The sequence below is a fragment of the Populus nigra genome, chromosome 2, assembly GCF_951802175.1.
Source record: "Populus nigra chromosome 2, ddPopNigr1.1, whole genome shotgun sequence".
In the NCBI taxonomy this organism is placed as follows: domain Eukaryota; kingdom Viridiplantae; phylum Streptophyta; class Magnoliopsida; order Malpighiales; family Salicaceae; genus Populus; species Populus nigra.
In genome coordinates this window covers 40,017,679-40,032,942 of record NC_084853.1, presented here as the reverse complement: position 1 = coordinate 40,032,942, position 15,264 = coordinate 40,017,679, and the positions used below count along the sequence as shown (strand labels likewise).

General features: G+C 34.3%; 3 protein-coding genes across 3 annotated transcripts; 1 reads left to right on the top strand and 2 right to left on the bottom strand.

Moving 5' to 3' along the window:
- The first annotated feature begins 2,900 nt into the window (after positions 1-2,900).
- On the top strand, positions 2,901-4,943 carry LOC133682973 (probable arabinosyltransferase ARAD2). The gene is made up of 2 exons (XM_062106499.1): positions 2,901-3,158; positions 4,443-4,943. The coding sequence occupies exons 1-2, from the start codon at positions 2,901-2,903 to the stop codon at positions 4,941-4,943; spliced, it is 759 nt and encodes a 252-aa protein (XP_061962483.1).
- Positions 4,944-5,598: 655 nt separating this feature from the next.
- On the bottom strand, positions 5,599-7,149 carry LOC133682030 (transcription termination factor MTERF8, chloroplastic-like). Its single transcript, XM_062105266.1, has one exon. The coding sequence runs from the start codon at positions 6,993-6,995 to the stop codon at positions 5,793-5,795; it is 1,203 nt and encodes a 400-aa protein (XP_061961250.1). The 5' UTR covers positions 6,996-7,149; the 3' UTR covers positions 5,599-5,792.
- A 2,630-nt stretch (positions 7,150-9,779) lies between these two features.
- Positions 9,780-14,631, bottom strand: LOC133682600 (peptide chain release factor APG3, chloroplastic). Its single transcript, XM_062106011.1, has 15 exons — positions 14,285-14,631; positions 14,146-14,202; positions 13,977-14,057; positions 13,819-13,876; positions 13,618-13,721; positions 13,225-13,276; positions 12,717-12,766; positions 12,238-12,303; positions 11,981-12,145; positions 11,628-11,700; positions 11,361-11,493; positions 10,957-11,014; positions 10,749-10,796; positions 10,271-10,354; positions 9,780-10,126 (listed from the first exon to the last, which is right to left on the bottom strand). Exons 1-15 carry the CDS (start codon positions 14,432-14,434, stop codon positions 10,052-10,054), a joined length of 1,254 nt encoding a protein of 417 aa, XP_061961995.1. The 5' UTR covers positions 14,435-14,631; the 3' UTR covers positions 9,780-10,051.
- Between the last annotated feature and the right edge of the window lie 633 nt (positions 14,632-15,264).

Sequence of the window (15,264 nt, the reverse complement as noted above, 5' to 3'; positions counted from 1 at the left end):
TTCCCCTTTTCTTTTACTTTTGCTAAACTTTTTTTCTTTCCAGAACTTCTAATTTTTCACAAGAAAAGAGCAATTTGACAATAGAGAGGATTTCTTTGGTTAGGTAAACCCAATTTTCTTTCTTTATATTTACATAAAACCTCTTTCAATTTTTTCTTTCCTATACCATTATGATTTCTAGAAAAGAAAAGAGAAATGCATATCTTGAAAGTGATTTCAATTTCAGATTTGAAAATGAAATCACTCGTCGAAGATCTCCAATTATAAGGATTGACCCTATATTTGAGAACAATGATGTTCAAACTTCTTTTGCTAGAAGAAGAGATGAGGACATTCCTTAGGAGGTTTCAAATCCGAGAGGACAATTGAGGTTGCCCAGAACTTATATAGATGACACACGAAGTTCAGTGACTTGAGACCAACACTGGCCAATGCTAGTCAGCTAGGAGATTATACAGTGGTTGTCCTTGAAGCTAGTGACTGTATTTCTCAGGTCATAAAAAATATGGTGGGGGTAATATTATCATTACTGCCCCTATATGTCTATATGATTTTGAATACTTGTTTCCCTTATAGGGATTTGTAAAGGATGTTTCAAGGTACTACAACTTTAATCTTGCTTGGATTCATCTCAATGGGCGGACCATTCTATCCTCGTTTGATAAGTTATTGAGGATTATGGATAAGGAGCAATGTTATACCTTGATCAATAGGTACAACTCTATATTGGACTATACCCATCCTAAGATCTTGTAGTGTCATTGAACATCATTATCACCCATTGCTCCCTCTATTTTTTTAAGTGAGAGGACTTTCCTCTCAAGGTGTTCTTTATATACCCATTTTGTCTATTGAAAAAGGCTAAAACCTAAGGGATTGAAAGTTCCCCTTTCAGTGCTACTAATCAAGGTATAACATTGCCTCAATACCCTGACCGTAGGCTCCTCATTCATAATCCTCAATGACTTATCAAACAAGGATAGAATGGTTCCACTAATTGGGATGGATCTGAGTAGGACTGAGGTTGTAGTACCTCAGAACATCATTTACAAATCCTTATAAGGGAAACTAGTATCCAAACTTATATAGACATATGAGGGTAATGATAATAATATTACCTCCATCATATTTGCTAGTGACTTGAGAAATACGATCCCTAGCTTCAGGGATGACCACTGTATAATCTTCTAGCTGGTTAGCATTAGCCAGGGTTACTAGGTCCCAAGTCACTAAACTTCATGTGTCATCCACAGGAGTCTTAGGAAATCTCAGTTGTCCTTTCAGGTTTAAAACATTATAGGGAATGTCCCCTATCATTTCTTTAAGCAAAAGAAGGTTAAACACCATCCTTCTCAGATTTAAGGCTAATCTTTATGGCCAGAGATAAGGGTGTACACAGTTCGGTTTGGTTCAGACTTAAAAAACCAATTGAACCGAGTTATATTGGTTTTGTAAAATATTAATCGGACTGAACCGAAATCAGGTTCAAACCGAACTGGTTCAGTTCGGTTAAATTTGGTTTTTTTGTCATAAAACTAGGAAACCTAATCCCATCATAGATCAAACACTAAGTTTTCTTTATTTGGAATTTTATATTTCCTGCTATTACAAACTTGAGCCGATAAGCGAGGAACAATACAGTTTAGCTAACCATTAAGAGGATTTTGTAATAGATCCATCTTTGTTACAGTAAAAAACAAAAGCTATAAATTCATCTTCGATCATTAATCATTGTTTCATGTTGATATGATTTGGATCCCTGGTCAAACCCAAGTACCGGGTTAAAATTTACCTTGCCGTCTTTTCTCTAATGAAGGAGTCATCTTTTTCTGTTGCAACTTGCAAGAATAAAGAAGGATCACGACGACTTGTGCATAAGTAAAGAGAGAAGAGAAGCTAGGAAGATGGAGAGGTGGGTTTGTGTTTGGCTAGAATCTAGATAATATGAGACTTTTAAGATGGAGACAAAAGCAGAGCAATTAAAACTTGATAAGGAAAGGAAGATTGAGATAAATATTCTCAAGGGTCAGGGCGAAGACTTTTTGTGAGGGCAAGAGAGGTTATGTTCGGGGTAGGTTAACTTCAGTATTTAACTATTTATATCCCTCTTAATTTATATAGCTTTTAGGTTTTTGGTTGGTCCGGTTTGATTTGTTAGTTTTAGTTTTAAAACCGAAACCAAACATGACCTATTAGAATTTATGGTTTTGAAAATCAGTTTAATCAGTTTTTCATCTTAGTTCGGTTTTTTCGGTTAATTTTTCATTGGTTTTTTCGATTTTCTTGGTTGACCGATTTTTTTGAACACCCCTAATCGGAGATCTTTGACGAGTGATTTCATTTTCAGGTTTAAACCTAAAACCACCTTCAGGAAATACATTTCTCTTCCCTTTTCTAGAAGTCATAATGGTAGAGGAAAGAAAAGATTGAAAGAGGTTTTACATAAGCACAAGGAAAGAAGATCTGGTTTACCTAGTCAAAGAAATCCTCTTTACTGTCAAATCGCTCTCATATTGTGAAAAATTGAAAATTCATAAATCAGGGAATACTAGAATAAAAAGGTTTAGCAAAATTAAAAGAAAAGGGAAAGATAAGAACGAAAGATATATGACACCTCATTATAACCATAGGAGGTCTAAAAGCCAATAATATTTATTGCGCGTTGTCAGATGATTTTTCCAAAAAACTATTTGCTTCCTTTTCCCTAGAAAATCCTTTAGATTAACAACGCCTAAACGCCTCTTTCTAAAGGAAGATAAGATGTGTATTGACCAATTGTCTCCCTAAAAATCTCTTAAGCCTTTAATGCAATATTACACATTAAAGGCTTGGGGCAACTGATAAGTTAATATTTTTTTTTGTTATAGATTTTTATTAATAAAAACAATCTTAAAAACAAAATGGGTATGACAAACATGCCAGACCTAAAGAACTTAGGCTTGGTAGTCAATCAAGCCCAAGGTAGCGTGAGTTTGACAAACACGCCAAATCCAAAGAACTTGAACTTGACAGTCAACCAAGCTCAAGGTGACGTGGGTCTCTCAAACATGTCAAATCCAAAGAACTCGGGCTTGGAAGTCAGCCAAGGCCAAGGTGGCGTGGGTTTGGAAATCATGTCAGAGCCAAAGCATTTGGGCTTGGAAGTTAGCCAAGCTCAGGTAGCGTAGGTATGACAAACATGCTAGACCCAAAGCATTTGGATTCAGAAGTTTTAAAACTATATATTTGATTCTAGATGATCCCCTAAAATAAAAGTATTGAAGACATGATAAACCGTTATCGTTATGTCTCTCCATCTAGAATAATTATGTGAATTATTCAAATTAATTAAATGTTTTTCCTATATTTATAAGTGTAGACAAGGTCTTTTAAGATATCTACCATACTTACTATCTCATTAATGATATGTAAGAAATAATTGTCTCCCATTAATATTGTCGAAAGCAAAGAGTTTTCTAGTCCTTTTCTCTCTCTAAAAACACAAGATTTATGAGGTATAAATACCCTCTGAACCATCCAGGTAAGAATTCAGAACTTTTTATCTCTTAAGATAAACTCAAATAAATTTCAAAGCATTAACCAACTTAAAATTCAAGAACAAACATCTTTGTTCCCTGAATTTAAAGTTATTTTAAGTCATTTATTTCCTTTCTTATAAATATATTGAATTTATCATCAGAGGGTCTTTAAGTCGCTCCCTTGATTGAGACTATTTTTTTGCAAATACTCAAGCTTTTACCATAAGCCTTGAATTTCTTAGTCTAAAGAAAAGATATCCAAGTATCTGAACATATTAATTAACTACTATCCCAAATACTAAATAACCTATTATTTACATATTTTGGATATTGGGACATTATCATTGGCATGTTCTATGGGAAATGAACAAAAAATCAATTCATTCATGTTTTTCAAAAGCTCTTTCAATGGCTGAACAACCCTGATACAACAATTGCTATGCCAACGACATGTCGGTAGCTATGCCTAGGCTATGCTTCACGTGGCTACACCAATAGTTATACAAAGCTACCACCACAGTTATGCTCCAAGATTACGCCCACAAACTACTTTTACAAAGAATTGTACATACAAAAGGTGTCACCGAGACTTGAGAGCTTTGATGATATATAAAAGGTAGCACTACCCACTATAAGTATTTTCTCTCTTATTCTTGCTAGGTCAAGTCTCCTAAACATATCTGTTTGCAAGACTTGGAGAGCTCTGATGATACTTGAAAAAACCACACAAATATTTTATACAATGTACACACCTCCATAAATAACCTAGATTTTTATAAGATATTTATATTAAATATTTTATAACATATTTATGAGATATTTATATAATAACATATGTTTGGTGATTTTTATGTTCATCTTATCAATCAAATTGGTTTGCATTTTGAATGCTTTTTGGTTTAGGGAGGAGCTATTCCCTGATAACTTTACTACCTTCTAAAAGATGAGAAAGATGTACACTTTACATTTGGAACCTATCGAGGGGATGGGATCGATAAAGCAGGCCAAGGGATGGCTTCTTCCAAATTCTGTCTAAATATTGCGGGGGATACCCCTTCCTCCAATCGCCTGTTTGATGCCATTGCGAGGCAATGTGTTCCTGTGATAATAAGTGATGGCATTGAGCTGCCATTTGAAGATGTCCTAGACTACTCAGAATTCGGTGTATTTGTTCGCGCATCTGATGCTGTTAAAAAGGGGTACCTACTGTATCTTCTTCGTGGAGTTAAGAAAGACCAGTGGACCATATTGTGGGAACGATTAAAGGAAATTGCTCCACAATTTGAATATCGGTATCCATCCCAGCCTGGTGATGCTGTGGATATGGTTTGGGAGGCTGTGTTACGCAAAAAATCTTCAGTACAATTTAGACATCACAGGAAGAACAGATATACGAGATCAGAGGCTTTGCTGAAGAGAATTTGACATTAGAAAATGCTACTTCAAAGCTAAAGAAATTTCTTGGCCTTGCATCATAGTAGATACATATGGTGCTCAGCTGATTGCCAGTTTTGGGATCAGATTTCAAGCTTGTTTTTTTCTGAATATCTGTAGGGGCGGTTTTTTTCCTGTCCACCATATAGGGATCTGTTTAGAGTGCTCAGGTAAGATGGCCTTTGAGCCGAACCACGGTTCCCTCTTCCCTTCGCTTGTGTTGACTAAACAAAAGAATAAAACATCTAAAAAAGACTTCGTTTCCAGTTATAAATTGATTTTTCGAAATTGCATCATATATTACTAAACTGAATACCGAAGAGATGGAACAGCACAAATCAAGAGAAGAATTCATTATGAAACCACCTTCGAGCCAACTACCTGAGCTGTATGGTATTTATAAGAGGAAGAGGAAGAAGAAGAAGAAGGCACTCAGCAACTGTGTTAAATCTCAGATTGAATAGTATTTATAAGAAGCAATCATAAATTAGGAATTTCTGAGCTCCTGACACCAGAAACCTCACAAATTAGGAAACCGCAAGTTTAGAGAATATTAAGTTCCAACGTGTAAAACCTTCCTAGGAAGGCCAAGCTGATAGTAATAAAGTAGTAAATTTTAAGGTTTAAGTAACTTCAATTGCAAATATAGAGCACAAAGGACAAATAGATTTTTAGTAGCTAAAAACATTCTATTTCTCAAAGAACAAGACTGGACTATTAGTGCTCTTGCAAACATAAATAATGTCAGAAACCAAGCAAAGTGAACAGTATATATAGTGAACAACTGCTCTGATTTAAGACTAAAAACTGTTGGATCTCAGCAATTTCTTCATGTCCAAATCATACTCCCTCAGGATCCACCTTCCCTTCATAGACACTCAATAATTGAGGTACTTCCTCTTCAAATTTGGTCACAAACCTCTCCAGAAAGCGCTTCTCCACAGGAAGCAACACGGTATTCAAGCTGATATCTTTCTTTATCAAACCCTTTGACCACAAAACCTGAATAACCTTACACCTGGGGATAATTCTCTTCTCTAAGCTTAAAAACAAGATAACAGGGCAATGCACAATCTCCTTTGAAGGCCAACCCATCTTGTTCACAAAAAAATCCATTCCTTTCATGATTTTCTTCTCCGATAGCATCATACAATGGGGATGCTTTCTAAATGCTGAAAGAATGTCATCTTTAGTCCAACCCCACCTCTTATAAACCTCAAAACAGCGTTCCCAAATTGACTTATTGCACTTTCCACAAAGGGCATGCACAGCCAGCACAAAAGTTGATTTATTTGGATCAAATCCCATTTTTCTCACTTCCTCTACATTTTCACTAAACTCTTTATGATTTTCCATCACAGCTTCAGGGAAATGTGTAAGCAATAACGAAATGCAAGAATGTGGCACGCCTACTTTTCTCAAAAGCTCAAGATTTGGTATAAGATTCTTTGAAAGATCCTCTAGAAATATCCAAGTGGTACGCTTAAAAGCAGAAACAATCTTTTCATCAGAACGCAAGATGGTTTTGAGAAAGTTATAAGAGGGTACAATTTGGTTTTCCAAGCTTCTAGTCAATAGGGTTGGGTCTGAAGAAAGAGTTCTGGCAAGGTGAGGCCTTGACATACCTAAAGAGAGAAAGAAGTCAAGTTTAGGCAAAAGTGTATTCGTAGGATTGGATAAAAGAAGAAATGGGCGCTTTTTAACAAGACTTGAGATCTGGGTTCTGGAGAATCCATGGTTTCTTAAAAGGGCCAAAACGGAGTCTGGTCTTTCAGGGGATTGAAACTGTACCTTTTGGGATGTTAAGATTGCAGATTCCAAGGGCAACCCACATGAATGTACGAGGTAGTTGATTGTGAAAGAGTCTTGTTCTGTTGAAATTTTGCAGCTGATTGGTTTTGGAAGCGGTTGATTTGGAAAAGAGACATGTGGGTTTTTGTTGAATTCTCGTGAGAAGGAGAAGTGTCTTTTGGAAGGGGAAAAGGAGAAGATTGATGATGGATTGTCCAATCTTACACAACGGATATTTTGGATGAGCTCCATGTTAGAACTTTCTGGAGGCTAAAGAATGCTTGCGACTCGCTGCTTGTAGTGAATGAGCGTACCGTCGGTTTAAACCCCCGCCATTCGCCAGGGTTTATTCGCCCTTATCGGTATTGGCTTGGCTCTCCACTTTTTGGAGGCTAAAGATTAAAGAATACTTGTAGTGAATGAGCGTAGCGTCTATTAGCCACAGTTTGATATTGCGGAAAAAATAGAGGTGGGTTAATTTTATTAAAAAAAATTTATATATTTTTATTATTTTAATATTAAAAATAAATTTTTAAAAATAAAAAAATATTTTTTTAATATATTATTTTTATAAAAAATATTTTAAAAAATAACTTTTATTATACTCCCAAACACTCAACCCTCTCCACTCATGATTTTTTCCGAGAATGGTAATAAATATCTACTAGCCCATTGTTGAACTGTGGGTTGTCATATTATTTTAATATATTTTTTTATAAAAAATATTTTAAAAAATAACTTGTATTATACTCCCAAACACTCAACCCTCTCCACTCATGATTTTTTCCGAGAATGGTAATAGATATCTACTAGCCCATTGTTGAACTGTGGGTTGTAATAAAATTTCTTTTGAGAGAAAAAAGTGGTTTAGGTATTAGAAATGTGTTTTCTAAAAAAAAAAATTAATCATAAATTAAAAGATATTTTGATCTAATTCTAAGATAGAAAAATATTTGATTTACCTTGGTTAACCTGGTTTAAACTGCAAAACTTAAGAGGATAATTTTAAAAAAATAATTGGAAAGCTCAATTCTGAATTAATTCAATTTTAAAAGATAAAATTGATGAAAAACAAAATTTGATTAAAAATCGGAGTGAACTTAGTAGACCAAGTAAATCTACGACAAAAATTATGCACGTAATTGGATTCAATAATTTTTTTATTTCAAAAATTATTTTTTATTTAATTACACGAGAATAAAGCGCATGATTTTTTTTTTATGTAAAACAATATTTAAAAAAAACATGACAGACACGTGGAGGCAAGATAACAAAGGTGGATCATTGACAACAAAAAGTGAAATTGCATTATTATAAATTTAGAGTTAAATAAAAAAATAAATGATTGATAATAAATGATGAAATTATATTTTTTTTTAATTGAGAGACAAAAAAAACATTAAACAAAAACAAAAAAATAAATGTCACGAATCAACCCATCAAACTGCTCTAGAAAATAGATTCAATTGGGTTAAATAATTTGTTTTATAATTTTCTTAAGCCAAATATAAAATATAAAAAAAAATAGAGCCTAGCTGTGTAGGTCTGGGCATTAAAAAAATAGCCTAGATGCGTGGGCTTTTCAGCCCAACCAGTGCACTCGAACCTATCTTATTTGTTTTCCAATTTTTTAAAGGGGTGGATCATTTTTTTTAATAGAAAAAACAATAAATAATGCATCATCTACTATCTAGAGTTTTCTAGAAAATTAGGAGTTTAATTTTTTTTTTAATTTAAAAATTATTTTTTATCCAAAACTTTTAAAATATACTGTCAAAACCCCCCAAAAAAAACCTCAAAAAATCAAAATTAATTCGAATCCAAAATGATTCTCGTGGTTTGATCTCCTTCCTTAGGCAATTAGAAGGGAAAAAAACCTATCACCTTTATGAAACAACAGACTGAGCAAAAGCAATTAATCTTGGGTACCATTGGAATCATAAGTCAATGCAAGAATTAATTTTTGAAAGAAACAAATTAAAATTTGGTACTGATTTGAATCATAATTCAATGCAATAATCAATTTGTGAAAAATCTAATGTGTTCATAACTGGTACAGGAACAGCCATACAGCAGACAAGGGCAGAGGGAAAAAAAGAGAAAAATTAAACAAGCTCAAGAACCAGAAGTCCCATTTACACATCAATTAGCCCTCATAATAATAACACCAAGAGACCATTAAAGGTAGCTGACAATTCCAGGAGAAAATGAATCAGTCAACAATTTAGCAACCTCTTCATCCTCAAAAGACTTCACCTCCATAACATGACACCTTACATAAACCAATGGACGTGGATGGAAGCAAAAGGCAAATACTTGACAAGAAAATGGGGACGTCTCTTCTACGTGCTTCCTCGCCCCATGGGTACCAATTGACCTTCAATTCATTACCAAAATATATATATATATATATATATATATGTATATATATATATCAATGAATGAGCAAAGAGACATCAACAAATATTTTCTTTTATATACTTGGAGGGGTTACGGGCGTGTTGAAGGAGATGTGGACAGTGCTCAGCTGCGAGACGGTTAGAATGCTTGTGAGTAGACGAAGATGAAGACGTAGTTTCATCCATGGCTAACACCTTGTGCATGTGAAAACGACCAACAAATACGGAGGAACTACGACAGGAGTTCAGGTAATTTGTTGCTCTTCTTAGTGATGATGATAATTTACAAGTTGTAATAAAAGAGTGATGGATTAGAAGCGAACAAGAGTCCAAACAGTTCAAGCATAGGAGGAGGGAGAGGATGGAAATGGAGAAAATTTCTTGTTATTAATAAATATGTGCTGAGAAATTTGTTCTTTTTTTCATAAGAAAATTTCTTTTTATTAATAAACACTTCCCATAGCTTCTGCTTTTTAAATTTAAATTGTTTTTTATCTGAAAAAAAAATCAAATTAATATTTATGGCTTTAATATGCTGATATAAAAAGAATTGAAAAAAATTATTTTAATATATATTTAATTGAAAAACATTTTTAAAAAAAAAAAACATGCAACACACATCTCAACAAGCATGGCATTGACGGACAACGTAATTTCCTACAATCACCTTTAGCTAAATGGAAAAAATAGGAGGAATACATTTTTTACAAATCAAATAATGGTCTACGTAACCTGTAAACTAGGCCGAAGTTCACATCCTGGATACAAATAAATTTGCTCCGTACGTAAATAAAAAACAACCATGTTTAGAATGTTGATCCTCCACATGCTCAACAGCATTTCTTTTCAAGGGTTTCCACTACTTGACAAATCAAGTTTCACAATCATATTCCGGCAAAAAGCTGCAAATCAGCCGCCAGCTGATGCACCTACAGACTCTGCAAGTTCTTCCAGGAGCTCCTTCTGCTCTAGAGCAGAACAAGCCTGCAAGAAACAAACATTTCCGAGGCCGTGGATTTAATGTTATATTCTTCTTACATTTGAAAACGTAAACTATTTAATTATTAAACCATATTAAAAAAGGAACAACAAAAAAAAAAACAAGAAGAATACTGCAAGTTTAAATACCTGAACTGCATTCTCTATATCGCCAGCAAGAAAAGATGTAAGCTCAAAGTTCACCTTCAACCGGTGGTCAGTGACCCTATTATCCTGATGAAATAACAAATAGAGGGGTTATAACCTTCCACTATTTTTTGGTTTGAGGACTCAAACTTGTCTCAATACCAAACAACATCAATGAAGCCAACTAGACATTGGCAGGTTTCAATTAATCAATCAGGTTCTATTTAACAGCACCAAGTGACTCTTAAACCTGCAATTCCCACCTCTTTATTTTACATTACCAATCAATTACAAAGTCTTCTCAATTTTCTTCTCACAAAGCTTTGAAGCATTTATCACATCTTGGCCATTTACAATCCATCATTGATACAATTTTACTTGGCTCTTAATAATCATGAAGAAATCTCGTCTTTCTGAAAAGCACGATTGGTACCACATTAAGCTCAAAGTAGAAAAGCAAAAGCAAAAACAATAAGCATACCTTGTAGTTGTATGTTCGAATCTTTTCTGCACGAGCACCTGTACCAACCTGCATTTTGGAAAATATAACTGAGGACACTTGCTTTAATGACCTTCATGCATAGATGATTTCTTTATGAATAACTAAAAGCTCAGTCATCAGTAGTGTTCTTTCTTCCCATAATAGATACTTTTGCGAGCATATTAAATGACCTGGAAGCAAGATATACCTGCATTTTTCGCTGATTTCTTATTGATTCTTGTTGTTCCCTGACCTTTATCTCATACCTGTCACAAGGTTGATGGATTATTATAAATTTACCAGAAAAGAAGCAACGAATGCAGCTCAGGTGTTAAGTCCATCTCTCAGTCTACCAATAAATAACTATAAGTATAAGAAGTGTACAAGTACAAGAAAAGTATGAGCATAAATCAAAATGATAGAATCATTCATTTAATGCAGCTATGCTCATAACTGTAAATCCCTCATGGAAGTTTAATCATTTACCTCCTCCAGGGAAAGGGTTGAAGAAATGAAGCATAGATGAAAATTATACTAAGAAAGTTTAATGTGTGAAACAAAAACAACTTGAACTTGCAGAATAAAGTCATGTTTTGGGTACTTATTACTCACAGTTTTGCTCGCAGAAGTTGGAGAGCGCGATTCCTATTCTGAAGTTGTGTCCTTTCTTCAGTACAAAAGATGCGGATTCCCGTTGGTTTGTGAATAAGATCAACAGCTGTCTCCACCTTGTTGACATTTTGCCCTGTGGGACAATCATGAAAAGGAACATGTTTACAGAGATATCTCTTTCCTTTTTCTTTCTGGAGAGAGAATGAAAGTCATGGAGAACTAATAGTCTGATGCTGAAATGTTAGCTCAAGCTTTCCTGTTGCGTACCTCCAGCACCTCCAGATCTTGCTGTTGTGAGTTCATATTCTTTTGGATCAATCACCACCTCAACTTCATCAACCTAGTTTACATGAAGCATAAGCACAAAGAATAAGACATGCTGATTATGAAGAGGACATAAATGCTAACATGAAGTTTACAAGCACAGTGACATATTGAACACATAATTAAGCAAAAAATAAACCATGTTCAGAAATTATGGAACCACTTTGATATTTTCCTTACACGTGAAAACTTTGTTAAAACAAATTCAGGATTTAAGTGAGCAATTTGCAATTCCTCCAAGCTTTGCCACTGTCACATGTATAGAAAAAAAATTGCTCAGGCATGATGTAATGTACCTCAGGCATGATGGCTACAGTTGCAGTAGAAGTGTGCACACGCCCCTGTGCTTCTGTTTGAGGAACACGTTGAACTCGATGGACACCAGACTCGTATTTCAATTTACTGTAGACACTTTTTCCTTTGACCTCCATCACATAGGTTTTGTATCCGCCTTTCTCAGCCTTAAAAAGGATTATGGCCAGTCAAAATGAAAAAAAGAAAAGAAAAGGGCTTGCATGTTTTTAGCTGATACAGCAGCAACACTATTACCTACCTCAGAACTTGAAATGACAGAGACCTTCCAAGAGTTCTGCTCACTGTATTTCTGATACATACGGACCTTAGCATTGAAAAAGATGCGTAGTATAAGGGTGTGCTCGAATGTTTTAGTGAAACTAAGGGGAAAGAAGATAAAAGAGTGCAAGTATATAGATAGAACAGCAATCCCTTAATAATAAAATTGATTCTACAGCAACAACCACATCCACATTATTAGCAGGGGAACCCAAAATTTTTGTTCAGCTATTGTTAGAAAGAAAAGAACACCTAAATACTCAATAAACAATATTGTTACTCCATCTAGAAAGACAACAGGCATAATCATTTTATTTCTTCGTACTTTTCCAGAAAGTCATCGCAATCTTTGTCCCATTTTTACACCCAAAATTTTTATTCTAGTCTACTTTCCACTAGTTTCTGGTTTAGAAACTTTTACATAACAAATTTGGAAGGTTGAGAGAAGCATGTACCTACAAGATCACCAGCCCATAGTCCAGCCTCGTCACCACCAGTACCTGCCCTAACTGCAAATGAAGAAAACAAGTAGATCTATAAAGTGAGTGAAATGAAGATAATTCGGAGGATAGGCACCAGAAATTGAGCACGAGGAACTGCATCAACTCTTTCTATATCAAGTACACAATAAGCAAAGCATGTATGCTGTAGCATAACCAGAATAACTCCAGGATATAAAATAAAATAAAACATGATCATACAAAGGACATAATTTTAATCCACATCCACAAATACATTCCAGAAGAAAAATAATCATCCAAGATTATGGTAATCATAAATTAAAGACAAGCACTTCCCGCCTCTTGTTTTGTCCATAATTTCAAAAAATTTAGGTAGTCAACAATTTCGATGTAAATGAACTAAAACAGCTTTATGACATACACATACATCATCACCTACATTCATGATTCACAAACAATTAGATAGTGCATTGTATTTGACAGAAAAGGATAATATGCATATATACCTTCAAGTAATATATTCCTTGCATCAAGAGGATCGCTGGGAAGCAGTAATACCTATCAACACGAGATGCGAAAATAAGACCCTAAACTCCAAAGTAAAATAAAAGCAAGATAAAATAACTGAAAACAACAACAGGAATGTGATGGCAAGAATGAGATGAGCACAGCATCTCCCTTGAAACTGCAAGACTCAACATCAATGATGAAACTAAAAGGACACTTCTACAAAAGGTCTCAAATTGAAATGACAGTGGTAATTTTTGTCCAAGCTATCAAGATTGAAATAAGATAAGCAGAACATTTCATCAAAATAATTGGACAAGCAAACTATTAAAAGAACTTATCCAAGAGACTAGAAACTGAACATGATAATGACAACATAGAAAGGATAAAACCGTAAGTTTCTCTTCAAGCTGTTTGAGTTCACTGGATAATGACTCAATTTCATATGCTATCATCTCTGCCATGTCTTCATCATTTCCATCCTCTTTCGCTAAAGCTGTCATGGATTATTAGTCCAAACCTCCTTCAATCTTATATTCCTTCTTTTTTTAACAATAAAAATAAAAATAAATTAAGAGAAAAGAAGTCGAAACCTTTAGTATCTTCTAGCATCTTTTCACAATCCTTGAATCTCTTAAAAATTGAAACCACCTAATTATCCAAACAAAATACAATAGCGTATCATAATTGAGTAAAAAATATGGAGTGATAATTTTTTTAAAAAAAGAGAGAGAAGAGAAATGGGATATACCTCGTCAAGCTCAGCCACAGACTGAGCCAGCTTTTGATATTCACTGGGATTTGAAACAACATCTGGGTCACCCAGCTTCACCTACACAATCAGAAAAAAAAAATCTAAAAACAAAAACCTCCCTCCTGTTAAAAATCAAATTATTTTTTTTTAAGGCAAATTTACTTACGGACAATTCTTTCCAAGTCTTCTCAGCAGATTCCAGCTTGGTTATCAAATATGGCTCCTGTATCATAACCAAACAGAAATAAGTATATCTACTTTTAATTACAGAGTCTTAATCAATTGCTCATTCATTTTTAACGCACCGCCATGCAAACGATTCTTGGAGTAGTGCTGCGAGAAAGAGAGGGTCGTAGGAAGAAGATACGACTTGGGGTTCGGCGAAAATGGTGGGGGTGTGGTATTGTTGGGGACATTCGAGCTGTTAAGCTCGTCGTTGCTAAGCTATTATTCATGCCTTTTCTTCTTCTTCTCGCTTGCTGTTTGCTAAGTTTCAGATAAAAAATTAAGAGGTTTTTTTTTTTTCACCCTTTTCTTATCTTTTTAAGACCTGAACTTGACAGGGAGAGAGAGCTATGGAGGAACTGATAAGGGCGGGTCTCTGTTCGAGTGATGTGGGTTAGGTTATCACCACAGATCTTCCTGCGTTTTCCCACAGCCTGGTTAGTTTATCCTCTCTCTTTTTTAATGGATATTTAACATTTGAGTTAATGCTTACTCTTTGATTTTTGTGTTTAAAAAGTAATTTAACTGTTTTTTTTTTCGAAATTAACTAAGAGAAAACCTAAAACATGTTGAAAAAGTACCAAGGAAATACCTTGATTTGTCGTGGATTAATCTCTTTTTTTTTAATAGTTTACTATGGATAATTGAATGTTTTTATATGGTCGATTAATTATTTTATGTTTTATTAGAAACATCTAGGCTCAGTATAATTACTTAATTATCATTAAACTTAAAAAATTAATGATCCGGAACTTTTTTGTATTTTTTTTAAATAGTTAAATGACTAAGTATCTTTAAGATATTAATTTTCTTTGTCTTATTTTTAGGGGTATTTTTGTATCTCTACACAATTTTTTTTTTTTGTTGTTAGATAGTTCGTTTATGGTATAGTTTTGAAATCCGGCCCGGTCCAATGGATCGACCCTAGACCTGACTGACCCAGAGCTAGAACTAGACCAAGTTTGAAAAAATAGAGAAAGTCAAAATCCAGGGTGACCGATGACCCGACAAGATCTAGTTGCAACTCGTTGACTTTTGTTTTTTTACTAAAATGATGTCA